Here is a 15,930-nt window from a genome sequence, read left to right on the forward strand (position 1 = left end):
ATTTGTAAATGATGCATTCACCAACTGTAATAACTCAGGCCCCGGAATCACAGACACAATAGATTTTCTATAGTGTCGTGGACCGATCGGGCCGTTCGGGGCTCAATGGGTTAAATAAATAAAAGTTAGAGGTTTAAAGTAAGGGTGGAGAGGCGCAAAAAAAAGGACTACGAATGGTATAGGTCAGAAAGTCCATAAAATTTCAGCAAATCGCACACACAAAGCGTACCACAACTAGCTAAATAAATAATGATCCAGTTACACTTTCGGTATGCAATAAACATCGAGTACATGCGCCATTTTGGCATTTTAAGAGGGTTGGAATTTCAGGAAGGGGAGGGCTGAGAAATTGGATTTTCTGAATATCTTATTAACGACAGTTGTTCATGATAAGTATTATTTATGCTAATTTTATTACTACATTTAGACTGTAACTTTTGGATAGCTTATTTCAATTTGATGGCTTTTTAACTTGATTTTAAAGTGCTTTATTATGTCATAAAATTAAGTTCAGTTAATTTATGTGAAATACCAAAAGTTATATATGGGACTTTGAAATGCATATTTTATAGGAGACAGCTTTTAGTCTACTAGTAGTATTTTATTTATTTTTCGTATAATACCATAATATTATTTCGATTTTTCATAAAATAAATCGTCTTTTCAGATATTGAAACATAAGCTAGTTAAAAATACTATTTTAATATATTTTTAAACCAATAGGATTTAAAATAAAAAATCAGTTTTATGTAATTTAAATTAAGAAAATTAAAAAAAAACTGAACATTTTTTATTCTATATGTAAGGCAAAAAATCAACGGCTATTCATGGTGGAATTTTGTTATGCCATCATCATGTTTTCAAAGAAAATATTCCATTATAAATTATGAAAAGAAAGAAAACATTTACCTACAGGTGCCATAACAAAATTCCACCCGGTACAACAAACTCTCCTATTATTATTACCAGCCAGAGCCTTATTCAATGCGTTTGACCTATTTGCTATTTATATTAATATAGTTTAATTTATTTTTTAATCCAATCAAATCATCATACGTGCATAATATAATGAAATATTAGGAAAGTCAAAACTGTACATTAAATATTTTATTTAAAGGATACTTGGGGCGTGATCTACAATCGATATCGAAGCCAAAAATATAGTTTTATGATTTTTTCTCTGTTTGTCTGTTTGGCTGTGTGTACGGCAGTACTTTTTTATTTCGGCCCGGATCAAAATAAAAAAGTACTGCACGGATTTTCTTCAAATTTTGCATGAATATTACTAACAAGTCGATATAGGAGCGGAGCAATGCGGGTAAAACTGCGGGGCATAGCTACTATTTAATATTGAGTCATTATACACCAACCACTATGTATATACAGTACCACACATTGTACATATATCATACCTCCTCCAATTGAAATATACAAAATTCCCGTAATCCAACCTTTGCTGCGCTGCCGTTTCATTTTCTCATTAGACAGATAAAGGAAAAATATTGCTCACGAAATCGGTCCATGCATGGAAAAGGGCGCGCTTGTCAGAAAATTTTATTAGACTTAAATTTATGCCTGGAATCGAACGTGATGTGTATGTATGTTATCTTATTACATCAGAATGGTATTAAGGGTATCTATTATATTATACATATTATATTGCGGAGATATTTTATTTGTCTGTCCATCGTTTTAATTCTAGAAGCTTTTGATGTTTTTGTCCGTTACTATATCAATGTGACGCACATCTACCATGTAGAACAGCTTATATATTATGATCGCAAATATTATATTTATATTTTGTCTGATTTATTCGGTTCTAATCTGCTGGTTTTACATTTCATTATTATTGGAATAGATTAATTTCCAACAAACAATAATATAAAATGTGAATGCAACAAAACAGTAAAATGCATAAATCATGTTTCGTAAGCTGTTATTTCGCCAAAAAATAAGTTTACTTTGAGTTTACTGATGTTTAAAATTTAAAACAATCTTTTCAAAAGTCTGAAGATCAATCTAGATTTATTTCACCCTTTCCAAGCAATTAATTAGCCTAAAAATGCTGAAAGAGTCCGACATTGATTGATTCGTTCGAATTTAATGAAGTAGATTAGGTATTTATATTTTATTTATACAAAAAACAGTCCGTGATTCCTTTAATAAGTACCTACTTTGTACTTTTATTACATAATCTATACTAATATTATAAAGCTGAAGAGTTTGTTTGTTTGTTTGTTTGTTTGTTTGAACGCGCTAATCTCGGGAACTACTGGTCCGATTTGAAAAATTCTTTCGGTGTTAGATAGCTCATTTATCGAGGAAGGCTATAGGCTATATATATACCATCACGCTACGACCAACAGGAGAAGAGCCACGGGGGTGAAACCGCGCGGAGCGGCTAGTGAAGCTATAACCTGCAGTGCTACCGAATAATTACAGTACCTTCCTACCGACTTTCAAGAAAGACATCATATAATTATATTGTTAATGTACCACAATACCTCAATTTTACATACCATTTTACCTACACGATGCTTATTAAAAAATAAATACTATAACAGTATCATTTATTAATTAAAACATTTAAGTGCCTCATCTTTAACTAAAAGCTTTCTTCCTTTAGTTTCATATTTAAAAAAATACACGAATCGACTTCTCTATTACTGGAAAACCAATAAATACACATTCACACGGGCCATAAAAATCTCATTGCAATAAATTATGCTAGAGAGCTTAACCTAGGTATGTAAATAAAACAAACTACGACAGTTTTTTCTTTATAATAGGAATTAGGAATACCTATACCACAGAATAAAAATACTGTAGTAGGTAACTACAACGCTAACTTACCTACTACTTTTGAAAATGCAACAGAAATTGATGCTCCACTATTTTTATTGATGAGACATAGTTAATGTCTCGATTGTCTCTTAAAATCGATAGAATATATCGAATTAGTTACAGCATCTTAAACTAAAAGTAGGTTAAAACTAAAACTTGCGAAAAACAAACAAATAAACTTAAAAAGCATACACACATTGTAAAGTTTACGAGCAAAAGTTAGTTTACAGAAAAGTTTTCTTCAGTTACTTATTTTTGAATAAGTATATATAGGTTTTAGAAGTTAAATTAAAAGGTACCTAAATGGTTAAGTTAAAGTTTTAAATAAAGTACAAAAAGTATAATATTAATAATTTAATATAATATATTTCAGCCTATAAAGCATTTTTAGTATAAGCCGATGATTATATTTCCAAGGTAAAACCAATATTATTGGATAAAACGAAATGAAACACCCAAATATTTATAATGTTATTGTCATGTAGAATTTATCGTACAAGCGATGCTTATAAATAAATAAATTATAAATTAAATATTTCAGGACAATTTTCACACACGGCACGATCTGATCCCATACTAAGCTTTCGCTTATCAGTATATAAGCTTTCGCATATCTTTCGGTTTCCAGGTATTCACAATAATAATGCTAACCTTTATATCAGAGTTAGGAAGTGCATCTTAGCATTGGTATTCTACTCAGCTACGAGGTATCACGAATTGTCATTATGCACCATGTCATATATTTTGTATTGTATTTGTATGAATGTCTTTTCGATTTATTTTGCATTAGTTTTATGTTAGTATTCTGGTACATATTTGCTTTGAAGAATAAGCTAGGATAGAGACTATTTTTTATTTTAATTATGTTTTCATAAGTGCCATACAAAGAGCAAATTTGAGCTTTAATTACATTAATCTACTAGCTCGCAGGGGAAATGGATCATTGAAACAGATGTTACATTCTTTCCTCATGCCTTCATCATGGGAAACACCATACTATTTATTCTATTTTTTCGGCCCGACATCATCCAGGTGCTATTATCGTGTTTTTGTGTATTTGTAACATCGTAATTTTGGAAAGATTGAGCCAACTGACACCGTTCTTATAATTAACAGTCTTGTCAGTGAAATAACAAATCGTTATAATTAAAAAAAAAACTTTTTTCGATGTGAACTTATTTAGTCGATGACGAGATAATACGTTGCTATGTTTTGATCAAACATAATTTACTTACAAATATTCAAGTAGTTATAGAATGTCGTTTTAAATCGTGACTAAATCTCGAAAGATTCATCATAGATTTTATAATCTTTTTTTTCTTTGTTAATTAAGTTAACCAATGCCAATTATAACAGAAATACAACAATTTAATAACGTTGAAGTCTCGAACAAATTAATCGCTCAAAATGTAAATTATTTAATTTTTTGTCGCCAACAACGCGTATATAATGAGCTTAATTCGATTTGATTTTACAAAGACAACATTTTCGAATCCTATTATATTCACACAAACATTTTTGTCCTCATTAAAAGACCACAGATCTCTTTGGGAAGGAAGTACATAGATTAATTTATTAATTCTCTTAATTATATGGAATTTACACAAATAATGTGTTCAGTTGTTAAGGTAACAGGGGGTAATTAAAACGCTCCTTTTGTTTCTAAGAAGGACTTTCATTAGAAGTAAACTACGAACAGTGCTTTTTTATGCAATAGACTAGACTTCAGACTTTTTAACAGGTTCGAATATCATCATATCATTATCTGCTCAATAGATTCGTAGCATCTGCTGATTTATTGCAGGAAAAACATATAAATTAATAATTCTAAAAACTGAAAATTGTACATATTTTACACTGTAGCTTTTGTGTATAAGTATTTCGTTACATTGGCCTCCATACAGCGGAAAGCCCCACAAAACCATTAAAATTTCATGACAAAAAAGCAAGATCTTTCCTAAAATATTTCGTTTAACTACTTTTATTTGTTTATAACTACTATATTGTACAATCTTAATATCTTATCAATAACCTTCTAAAAGTGAATAGTAAAATGGCTGCCTTATGACTCTAAGCCATATCTACCAGCCAACCTTTCACTAACAACTATTTTTGTCATTAATAAAACTGATTACTTCTTTTGTCCCCAGCTGTTCAGTAAATTGGCACGAGCAGAGCATGAACACGCTGACTTACATCCTGTTTCTTTTCGCCATGGGGCAGATTGTGCCTCTGGCGATCATCACCTTCAGCTACGTGAACATTATTAGGACTATGAAGAGAGTGAGTATAGAGTAATCTGAATATGGACGATTATTATCATTACATAGTATAAAACAAAGTCGCTTTCTCTGTCCCTATGTCCCTATGTATGCTTAAGGTGATTCCTACGATCTGTTCCCAGCCAATGTCCCGCTAGATGGCGCTGAATTCTACATTTCTAGTTTATTTGAGTTTTTGCGTAATTGGAAAAGATTAAGGTCGTAGGAATAGTCATGGCGGTTACTGAATATTATATTTTATTGAAATATGTCATATCATTGCCTTAAAGTCCACCCAATTCGGTAAAAAAATGCATTATAACATCTGTCATTGCATACAGGGTCGTTTACACACACAGACGTATACAAAAATGATAAAGATTTAACTCTAGATGGCGTGAATGTAAAGCGCGTCACACACGGTGAAGATACTACCTATAATATTTTATCTAATCTAGTAATATTTTATATTACAGTATCTTAAGGTATCCGGTATCAGCGTTCTGACCATCATTTTTCTTTTTTCGCTGTAGAACCGCCATCCTGTTACAAATGACCCACAAAGGAGAATGACCACGGGTGGTATCGGTAAAATTTTAGTTGTGCCACGTATTCGTTATATTGTTAATTCCTATTTGTATTTATAATGATCATATGTATCAATATTAAGTCTTAATTAAACCGGATAAATTGAAATAATAGTAAAAGTAAAAGTTTTTCTTTTGAAACATGTATGAACTTTCGCATTAGTAGGAAGTAGGATTGTTATAAAAATAAAAGTTATATTTGTTGGCGTAAACTATTTTATTGTAATTTTGGGAAATAAATAATGTCAAAATTGATTACCTACAATAAAACGCAGTTTTATTTTATTACCTACATTACACTATTGTTTTTTTTTAATCAAAACATGTATTTGAAGTAGCAAATATGATATTATGCTGATCCAAGCATTTTCACTCAAAACTAATATCAGTAATGATTTGTAAAAGTAAATTATTTCAAAATACATTTCATAACCAACAAGTAAGAATAATTATTCATACAACAACAAATCAAAAACACTATTTACTATGGAAAAAAAACCAGGAAGGTGAAAAACATATTTACGATTTCGATGCACTCGACTTTTAGTAAAATAATAGGTAAAAATATTATTATGGTTTTGATCACAGACATATCTGTGGTTTTGATTTTAGCTACTAGTATCAGAAAGCTGCGTGTTCAATGCACGTCGGGGTCCCACAACTGTGGAGGAAGGAAGGTAGAATACCTCCATCGAATAAGTGAAGTTTCTCGACATACTCGATTTGCCGGCCGGCCTCAATGAAGATTGTCCGAAAGTTGTATATGTGCTCTGTAACGAAAAAATTTCGCTAGCGCGATTCAGAGTGAGGTGTCGTACAATATACCTAATGAAGTTTTTCATCTTTTTATTTTACTGCAAATACAAAATAAAAATTAAACAATGGTAATGTAAATTCTAAACAAACTACTACCAAAATACAATTAGAACAAAAATCATTTGACTTGTTTATTTCACCCAGAGGCCAGAGGCGGCTCGTGACAAAATTGTATACCTAGGTGTTCACTTGAAATAAAACAACGAAAATACAATAGCGTTCGGGATGATTTATTACAAAAAAATGAGCACCACATTTTATAAATGTCTATAACACTAAAAATTACAAAGTACAGGCTATTTCAAAACGAATTCAATGACTAGGTATCAATAATTAGTAAATCACCGAATTTGCATTCGCGAGCGTAGGTATCCATAGTGTTTGTCACTGACGGTCACTGACCTCTATAACTTATAGTTATAGAGGTCAGTGGTGTTTGTTGTGTAAACATGTATGTATTTGAGTAGTTAGTAGCATATTATATTCTGAATTTCTGATCCATGCCTATTCACTCAAAACTAATAACACTAATGATTTGTAACAGTAAATTATTTCAATAGGTAGGTACCTATTTGAACATTTCCCAACAAGACGTAAGAATAATTATTCGTAGGTATACAAGATACAATAACAAATCTAATACACTATTTATTATTTTATTATTTACTAGCGGTCCGCCCCGGCTTCGCCCGTGGTACATGTTTACGTTTTCTCTCCATAAGAAGTAATAGCTAGAGAGCTAGCGCAAAGCTACCTGTATGTATTTGACCAGACCTGGATTTTTGTGTGTTGATTCCCCTATACCTACTATACATGAGATGAGGAGTCACTAAGCCCAGAGTGGTGGACGGGGCGCGCGCTTAGGTAAGACAGGTGGAAATTTTTGGCGAACTTTGAAACCATTTGACCACGTCTGCCATTTTGATATTTGAAAATAGATTATTATTACTATCGGAAAATAACAATGGCAGACCATTATCACGCGGATAACATTCTGGCAGACACTTATGAAAGTGCTGAAAAAAATACAATTTTGAAAGTATTTGACCAGATCTGCCATTATATATACATATATTTTATTTATTAGGGTCTTAAAAACTTATTTTCGAAACGGCAGACATTTTCATTGCGTACAGACTTCAGCAGACAACAAAACTTTACAGACTTCAGCAGTCAACAAGACTTAGCTTCTACATGGTCAGATGTATATATGTATTACGTTCCCTGACCTTACATCAATGATTTACTTTATTAATGTTTTTATGGTCATTTACATTTAATTTTGAAAACTATGGAATAAAATTTATAAATTTGATGATACAAAACTAAATATACATTTGTAAAGAATCTCAAATATAAAGTTGTGTTGCAAATAACAAATCATCATTTAAATATTTAGTTTATTTCTTTATTTAAGAAACAATTAACAATTACAAAACAACATAAAAAAACACGCATGCATTTATTGAAATGTTCATTCATCATCACTATCGTATGGCGTTGTGTGACTCGTCTTCATAATCCATTGAATCGGATTCTGTAAAAGTAAAACGTAAATTATATAATAAAAGAAATGAGTCATTATAAACTTACCTAGTAAGGCAATGCCTTTGATGTCGCACGATGCCGCCGCGCCGCCAGTGTAGGTACTTCTGCTGCTACATGAAGATATGCTAGGGTTGCAACAAATGGGAAATAAAACAATTGTAATTATTACTATTATGATGTAATCATTTATTCATATTATGTACATTCAAAACAATTGCTATTATTAAATCTGATGTAATTATTTTTTCATAAATATATAATTATTATTAATTATATAATATATTGCACTGTGAAATATTTACGTATCACTTTATTTTTGATGTTCTTAATTGTCTTTTATAAAATTTAAGTGACGCATTCGCATTGGGATCAACAATCCGATAAGAAAAGAATGGAGACAACATATACATAGCTTTGATTTCAATTCTACAGATACAAAATATACAATCTATCTAAAATGATACAACGGATGTTTCCTGCGTTTTCTCGTCAAAATACCGAAACAACGTAATTATTGTATAGTAGTTGGGCGTGAAAGTAAAAAAACAAATGAAAAGTGTTTTCCATATGATTATTTATTAAATTTACGCGATTAAGAATAATTTCAACGATACAATTTAGTAACCGAGAATTCAGAGGATTAAAGAAAATACCTGCCTGATCATTTTATCAAACTCTAAAAGAATTATGGTTATTTCGCATCACTCGGTTTATTAGTTTGGTAATAATTATTAAAGGTAGTTACAACCCTAGCCATTGAGTCGAACGGTAGGCAACACAATATCGACTTTGTGCGGGTACATATGGTACATTTCTTCTTGCTGTGAAGCGTAATTATTATTATTAAGATTTTTTAGGCTATTTTGAATCAGCTGTTCTAATTTAATTCTAGAAATTTATTAAAACGTGATTTTTTTAAAAGTATATTATGAGTTTATAAATACCTCAACCAATAGTTATTGTGTCCTATCCTCATTTCTTTATATCTTGGTAGTTAACTAAAGTGTTAAATTTACATAACCTCAACAACAACATTTACACTGCCACTGCACTAAAACTAAACTAACTAGCTCTCTAGCTATAAGAACCATCCTCGTACTTCAAGGGATATAATAAAAAAAGAATTATCGAAATCGGTTCAGCCGTTCTCGAGTTATGCGCTTACCAACACATTTTGCGATTCATTTTTATATATAAGAAGACTAGCGGTCCGCCCCGGCTTCGCCCGTGGTACATGTTTACGTTTTCTCTACATAAGAACCATCCTCGTACTTCAAGGAATATAATAAAAAAAGAATTATCGAAATCGGTTCAGCCGTTCTCGAGTTATGCGCTTACCAACACATTTTGCGATTCATTTATATATATATACTAGCGGTCCGCCCCGGCTTCGCCCGTGGTACATATTTACGTTTTCTCTACGTAAAAACCATCCTCGTACTTCAAGGAATATAATAAAAAAAGAATTATCGAAATCGGTTCAGCCGTTCTCGAGTTATGCGCTTACCAACACATTTTGCGATTCATTTTTATATATAAGATACTAGCGGTCCGCCCCGGCTTCGCCCGTGGTACATAATATTTACGTTTTCTCTACATAAAAACCATCCTCGTACTTCAAGGAATATAATAAAAAAAGAATGATCGAAATCGGTTCAGCCGTTCTCGAGTTATGCGCTTACCAACACATTTTGCGATTCATTTTTATATATAAGAAGACTAGCGGTCCGCCCCGGCTTCGCCCGTGGTACATAATATTTACGTTTTCTCTACATAAAAACCATCCTCGTACTTCAAGGAATATAATAAAAAAAGAATGATCGAAATCGGTTCAGCCGTTCTCGAGTTATGCGCTTACCAACACATTTTGCGATTCATTTTTATATATAAGATAAGATTATGTGAAAATAACCAGGAAGGTGAAAAACATATTTACGAAAACATAGTAACATAATATGGCTGTCGCTACAATAATTATATTTCAATTTTATCTTTTTATACCTAGTAGAACTGGCCGACGAATAAAAAAAATCGTATTAGAATAAATACAATAAATTACGGAACAAAAAAAGGATTGTAACTGAATTAGGTATGTTTGTTTCTGGGCGCACCGTTTTCGACGACGCGACGCACGACGTAAGCGTATAGGTATAGGTACCTACTTTGCTATAACAAACTAATAAAATTGTGTGTCTGTCTGAAAATTCGGAAAAGCATATTTTGCAAGTTTGTAATTACTTTGATAGTTTACCGATTTATAATAATTGTAATTGTAATTGTATAATATATAATTTGCAATGTGGTGAAATTTCATAAAAATCACGGGCCAATTTTTTGTTTTGAATCCCACCGAAAATATAATTGCGTTATTAGAATAATTAATTACTATACCTACCCACGATCAATTATTACAATATAGTCTCAAATGCATACTAGAGAAATATTGCAATTTGATTCAATTAAAATGCATAGCATACAAAAATAAATTCACAACACAAGAAATTCCGCGCGCAAATCATAGCGCGTGTCAATGAAATCAAGAATGTTTTATATCAAGCCGACGCGGACGACGACGCGACGCCGAACAAAAGTACCTACGACGGACGACCACGCTTCGAGTTGCCAAACAACATGAGTAATAAATTGTTTACAAAAAAAACAAGTTTTCCATTTTTCTGTATGAGTAGACAGAACTTCAAAACGCCACCTGCTACGGTTTATATTATGAACGATTGTTATAAAAATAAAAGTTATATTTGTTGGTGTAAACTATTTTATTGATCAATAATTTTGGAATTTAAAATTGTCAACATTGATTACAATAAAACGCAGTTTTATTTTATTACACTATTGTTTTTTTTATCAAAACATGTATTTGAAGTACCATATAATATTATGCTGATCCAAGCATTTTCACTCAAAACTTATATCACTAATGATTTGTAAAAGTAAATTATTTCAATATACATTTCATAACCAACATGTAAGAATAATTATTATTATTCCTACCTACAACAACAAACCTAAAACACTATTTACTATGGGAAAATAACCAGGAAGGTGAAAAACATATTATTATTTACGATTTCGACGCACTCGACTTTTAGTAAAATATAGTAGGGAAACATAATATTATGGTTTTGATTTTTGCTACTAGTATAAGAAAACTGCGTGTTCAAACTACTTGTTTGTCTGTCTGAAAATTCGGAAGTACTTTGGTAGTTTACCGATTTATAATAATATTGTATACCTATATCGTTGTTTAAAAAATATTCAAACACAATAAAATATGATATATGTACTGATTTATCACTGGTTTCAGTGATGAACTGATGAGTCAATTATAGCCACTATACTTTCGTCATACGTGTGTATGATTGATGTGATTTGCAACGTGGTGATATTTCAGAAAAATCACGGGTCAAATTGTCCCACCGAAAATATAACTGCGTTATAAGAATAACTATACCTACGATAAATTATACATAATACAATATAGTCTCAAATGCATACTAGTGAAATATTTTATTTGAATCAATAAAATAAAAAAATAAATAAAAAATAATAATAATACAAAAATAAATTCACAACACAAGAAAATCCGCGCGCAAATCATAGCGCGTGACAATGAAATCAAGAACTTTCGAGCCGACGCGGACGACGAAGGAGCCTAACAAAAGTACCTACAATCATAGGCGGCTCGTGACAAAATTGTATGGCCGTGTTCACTTGAAATAAAACAACGAAAATAGGTACCTACAATAGCGTTAGCAGTACAAAAAAAATGAGCACCACATTATAAATGTCTATTTATACACTAAAAATTATAGAGTATTTCAAAACGAATTCAATTATTATTTAGCAATAATTAGAAAATCCCCGAATTTGCATTAGTGATCGTATTCATAGTGTTTGTCTACACTAATATTATAAAGAGGAAAACTTTGTTTGTTTGTTTGATTGTAAATTGTAATGAATAGGCTCATAAACTACTGGACATTTTACCAATGTTTGCAAGTTTGTGATTACTTTGATAGTTTACCGATTTATAATAATTGTATACTTATATCATTGTTTAAAAATATTCAAACACAATATGATATAGGTACTGATTTATCACTGGTTTCAGTGATGAACTGATGAGTCAATGTTAGCCACAATACTAATCACTTTCGTCATACATGTGTATGAACTATGATTGATGTGATTTGCAATGTGGTGAAATTTCATAAAAATCACGGGCCAATTTTTTGTTTTGAATCCCACCGAAAATACATATATTACTAATTGCGTTATTAGAATAATTAATTACTATACCCACGATCAATTATTACAATTTACAATATAGTCTCAAATGCATACTAGAGAAACATTGCAATTTGAATCAATTAAAATGCATAGCATACAAAAATAAATTCACAACACAAGAAATTCCGCGCGCAAATCATAGCGCGTGTCAATGAAATCAAGAATGTAATTTTATATCAAGCCGACGAGCGACGACGCCGAACTAAAGTACCTACAGTACCATTTACCTTCAGTGTACAATACAGTTTACAGACCTACGACGGACGAACAATAATGAGTAATAAATAAAAAAAAACATAGTTTCTAAGGTCATTAGTTTTATTTTATTTTATTGTTATTTTCTTTGAACGATTGGAAATGAAATTACTCAATTTTTACACAGAACTTTGATTTATTAGAATTATGCTCATTATGCATAAGATAACGAACGCGAATGCACGACATCTAGCGCGTCAATGTCTAAACATCGCCTTTCGTTTAGACATTGACGCGCTAGATCTGTAATAAGTATATAGTCTATGCGCTAGATGTCGTGCTTTATGTCGTGTTTCGCTTGGCAAAAGTCACGCACACTACTGTAGAAGTGTCAAATTTTTCCGGTATTTTACTGTTGTTTTTCTAAGTAAATATTGTAAATTATTGATTAAAAAGGTCGAACGCGCACACATTTCATTATAGAGAAGTGATAAAATGATTAGTTTTAAAGAAATAGTGTCTGTGTTAAGTGTTTAGAGGTAATCAAAAATGTATGGAGGGACGGTCGGAACATCAACCTTAAATCTTTAAAACTATACGCAACATATTTTGATACGGTTTTTTATAGATAAAGCGATTGTATAGGAAGGTTTTAATATTAAAATATTAATTAAAACCTTCCTATACAATCGCTTTATATATTTTAGTAGCCTAAAACCTAGTAAATTATAATTCGCTATATATATTTTAGGCTACTAAAATATCTATAAATCACAAAATGATGATAGTAAGAGTTGGCTTTCCAGGCTCATATACCTATAACAAAACTTGTTAAATTGATGGAATAAATAAAAATAATTTATCCTATAACTTTCAAATATAGTATCAAACTTGTTCTATAGTAGGTATTAAACTAATTCACCCACACGATGAACTTTTAATAGGCCGTGTTATGGTTACATAGTAAGTTTGAATTTTGATCAAGTTAACATTTTCATAATAACCCAGTTAGAAAATATACCCTACCACAATAATATAAAAAGGATTAAATAAAAGGGATTTCCAATACTATAGTATAATTATTTCAAAAAATGGTAAAATGAAATGTATTTTAATACCAATATGTAGGTTTCCTATTATTATATATTAGAACATACATCAAGGGCAATAAAATATATCCAGATTACGTTCAGGATTAGGCTATGTAGATGCTCTAAATCCCTGTACCTAGACAAAGATTTAGGCTTTCAAGATTTACGAGTTCAAAAAAAGAGATGTAGGTACCTACTGACCTACATATTCTTAGAATTTAATAAAAAATAAGTTGCAAGATTACATTAATTTCATTAACGATGAGTTTTCTTATATGAGTTTTAGAGTGGTCCTGGCGACATCCTGACAATCATGTTGTTTCATGTGAATTTTTTAATTTCCACTTGACTTTTCCAAAATATTGTATAATTTCCAATATTTACTTGCTAGTTTGATCTAAGTCACGTATTTCGCAGATCAATATCAGAAAATGAACGCTTAAACGTATAATAACGTATAAACGCACTGAGCTTGATCCACGCAAGTTTAAGTGCAACTTTTAAAAATTAGTATAAGCAGAATCCATATTAAAGTACTTAGAAACGTGGATGATTACTTTTAAAACTAACTAAACCTCTTACAAAACTAACATGAATTCGTATGTTATGAATTTTTCGTAATTTAATATTGTATAAAATTTATATATAATAGGTATTAAAGTTCGCTTGCAAGATATTTTATGCGATTCAGGAATGTTTTAAAATATTTTAAAATAAAGCGTTGAAATAAATATTCCTGGAACAGAAACATTTCAAAGGAATTTTCTTGAGCTTTTTATAATAGTAGGTACTTGTCGTGCTTATAATGAATGACGCTCAACAAAAAACTCTATATTAAAAAGGTTTTTCATTTAAATCTGTTTATTTTAACGGATATATTTGCACTGTTATTGTTGATATTGCTATTCCACAAAAAATAAATTAATATATAACTTTTTCATTTTAACCAGATTAGATTTAATTTATAACTAACTAGATTTCCGCCCGCGGCTTCGCCCGCGTTTTCAAAGGAAAACCCGCATAGTTCCCGTTCCCGCGGGATTTCCGGGATAAAACCTATCCTATGTGTTAATCCAAATTACCCTCTATATGTGTGCTAAATTTAATTGTAATCGGTTCAGTAGTTTTTACGTGAAAGAGTAACAAACATCCATACATCCATACAAACTTTCGCCTTTATAATATATATATATATATATTATAAAGGCGAAAGTTTGTATGGATATATATATTAGATATATTAGATATTAGATGTTATTAAAAGATACAGTTACTAAGCCTTAAATTTCATTAAGATGAAAAAAACTAAAACAAAAGCGATTAATAATATAATAACGTACCTAATAAAGAGCTAATTAAATATTAACCTAGCCGTAAAAAGACGATAAAATCCGGACAAATAACGAGCTAAAACTTACCGGAACAACTACGAAAAACATAAGTCCATCCATAAATAATGTAGAAAGGAAGTGTCCTAATTAAATCCGAACTAATTTAACCGTAGTAAATAAGGTTTAGGAGTGTTCCATACATCACGATCTTTGGCAATTTAGCGGACCACAAGCGTTTGTTTGTTCTAGTTAAGTGGTTTAAACCATTCTGACTTAGTATTCCTTAGCTTAACAGGGGGGAATTGAAACCTGGAAGTTTTTAGTCTAATCTTTCTAATGATTAAATTTAAAATTAATGTTAACTGCTTTCAAAATAATAAAAGAACCTACAAAACTTAAGGTAAGCAAGGCTTTTAACAAATAATAGTAGAAGGTAGGTAGTCACTCAATTATGCGAAGGCTCAATAATTTAGGTAAGATTTTCTTTAATTTGATACCATTTATGTCTACAGATAGCCAAAGTTTATAATGTTTAATTTGACAAAAGCTTGTTGATTAGTAAATTGATGAATAACAGAATGAAATGGAATTAAATAAACGATTGTTGGTCGAACACGCTCCCTCATCTCACGCCTCTTCGATATTCATGCCTTAACATAAATTCAATAAAAATGCGGCATTATCGGCTATATAAAATTTAATTCAGTAAAACGACGTCGCTTGACAAGCATGGAATTAATTTTCTTTCATTGGATTAATTTTATCCATATAAGTATAATTTTTTGAATATTTAAGTAAAAATATAGCCCATAGAACATTAATTGTTGACACATGAACCATGAGGAAAATGGCATTAAAATAAAAATTCTATCCTTCACGATAAATCGATGTGACACAAATATACAATGCATTATCCCGTACGCCACAAGGGGACACGGGACGATACTGT

General features: G+C 30.9%; 1 protein-coding gene across 2 annotated transcripts in view; it reads left to right on the forward strand.

The window, feature by feature from the left end:
• The window catches only part of LOC149907214 (parapinopsin-like), a 58,699-nt gene that overhangs the window by 41,404 nt on the left and 1,365 nt on the right, over positions 1-15,930 (forward strand). For both annotated transcript variants that reach the window (XM_090103794.1, XM_090103795.1), the window contains exon 4: positions 4,995-5,127. In XM_090103794.1, the coding sequence (XP_089959920.1) occupies positions 4,995-5,127 (133 nt within the window). The remainder of the gene's footprint in view (positions 1-4,994; positions 5,128-15,930) is intronic.

Source organism: Colias eurytheme, chromosome 7 (assembly GCF_061535395.1).
Source record: "Colias eurytheme isolate Ceu_HAF_F1 chromosome 7, ilColEury1 Martin Lab GWU primary, whole genome shotgun sequence".
Classification (NCBI taxonomy): domain Eukaryota; kingdom Metazoa; phylum Arthropoda; class Insecta; order Lepidoptera; family Pieridae; genus Colias; species Colias eurytheme.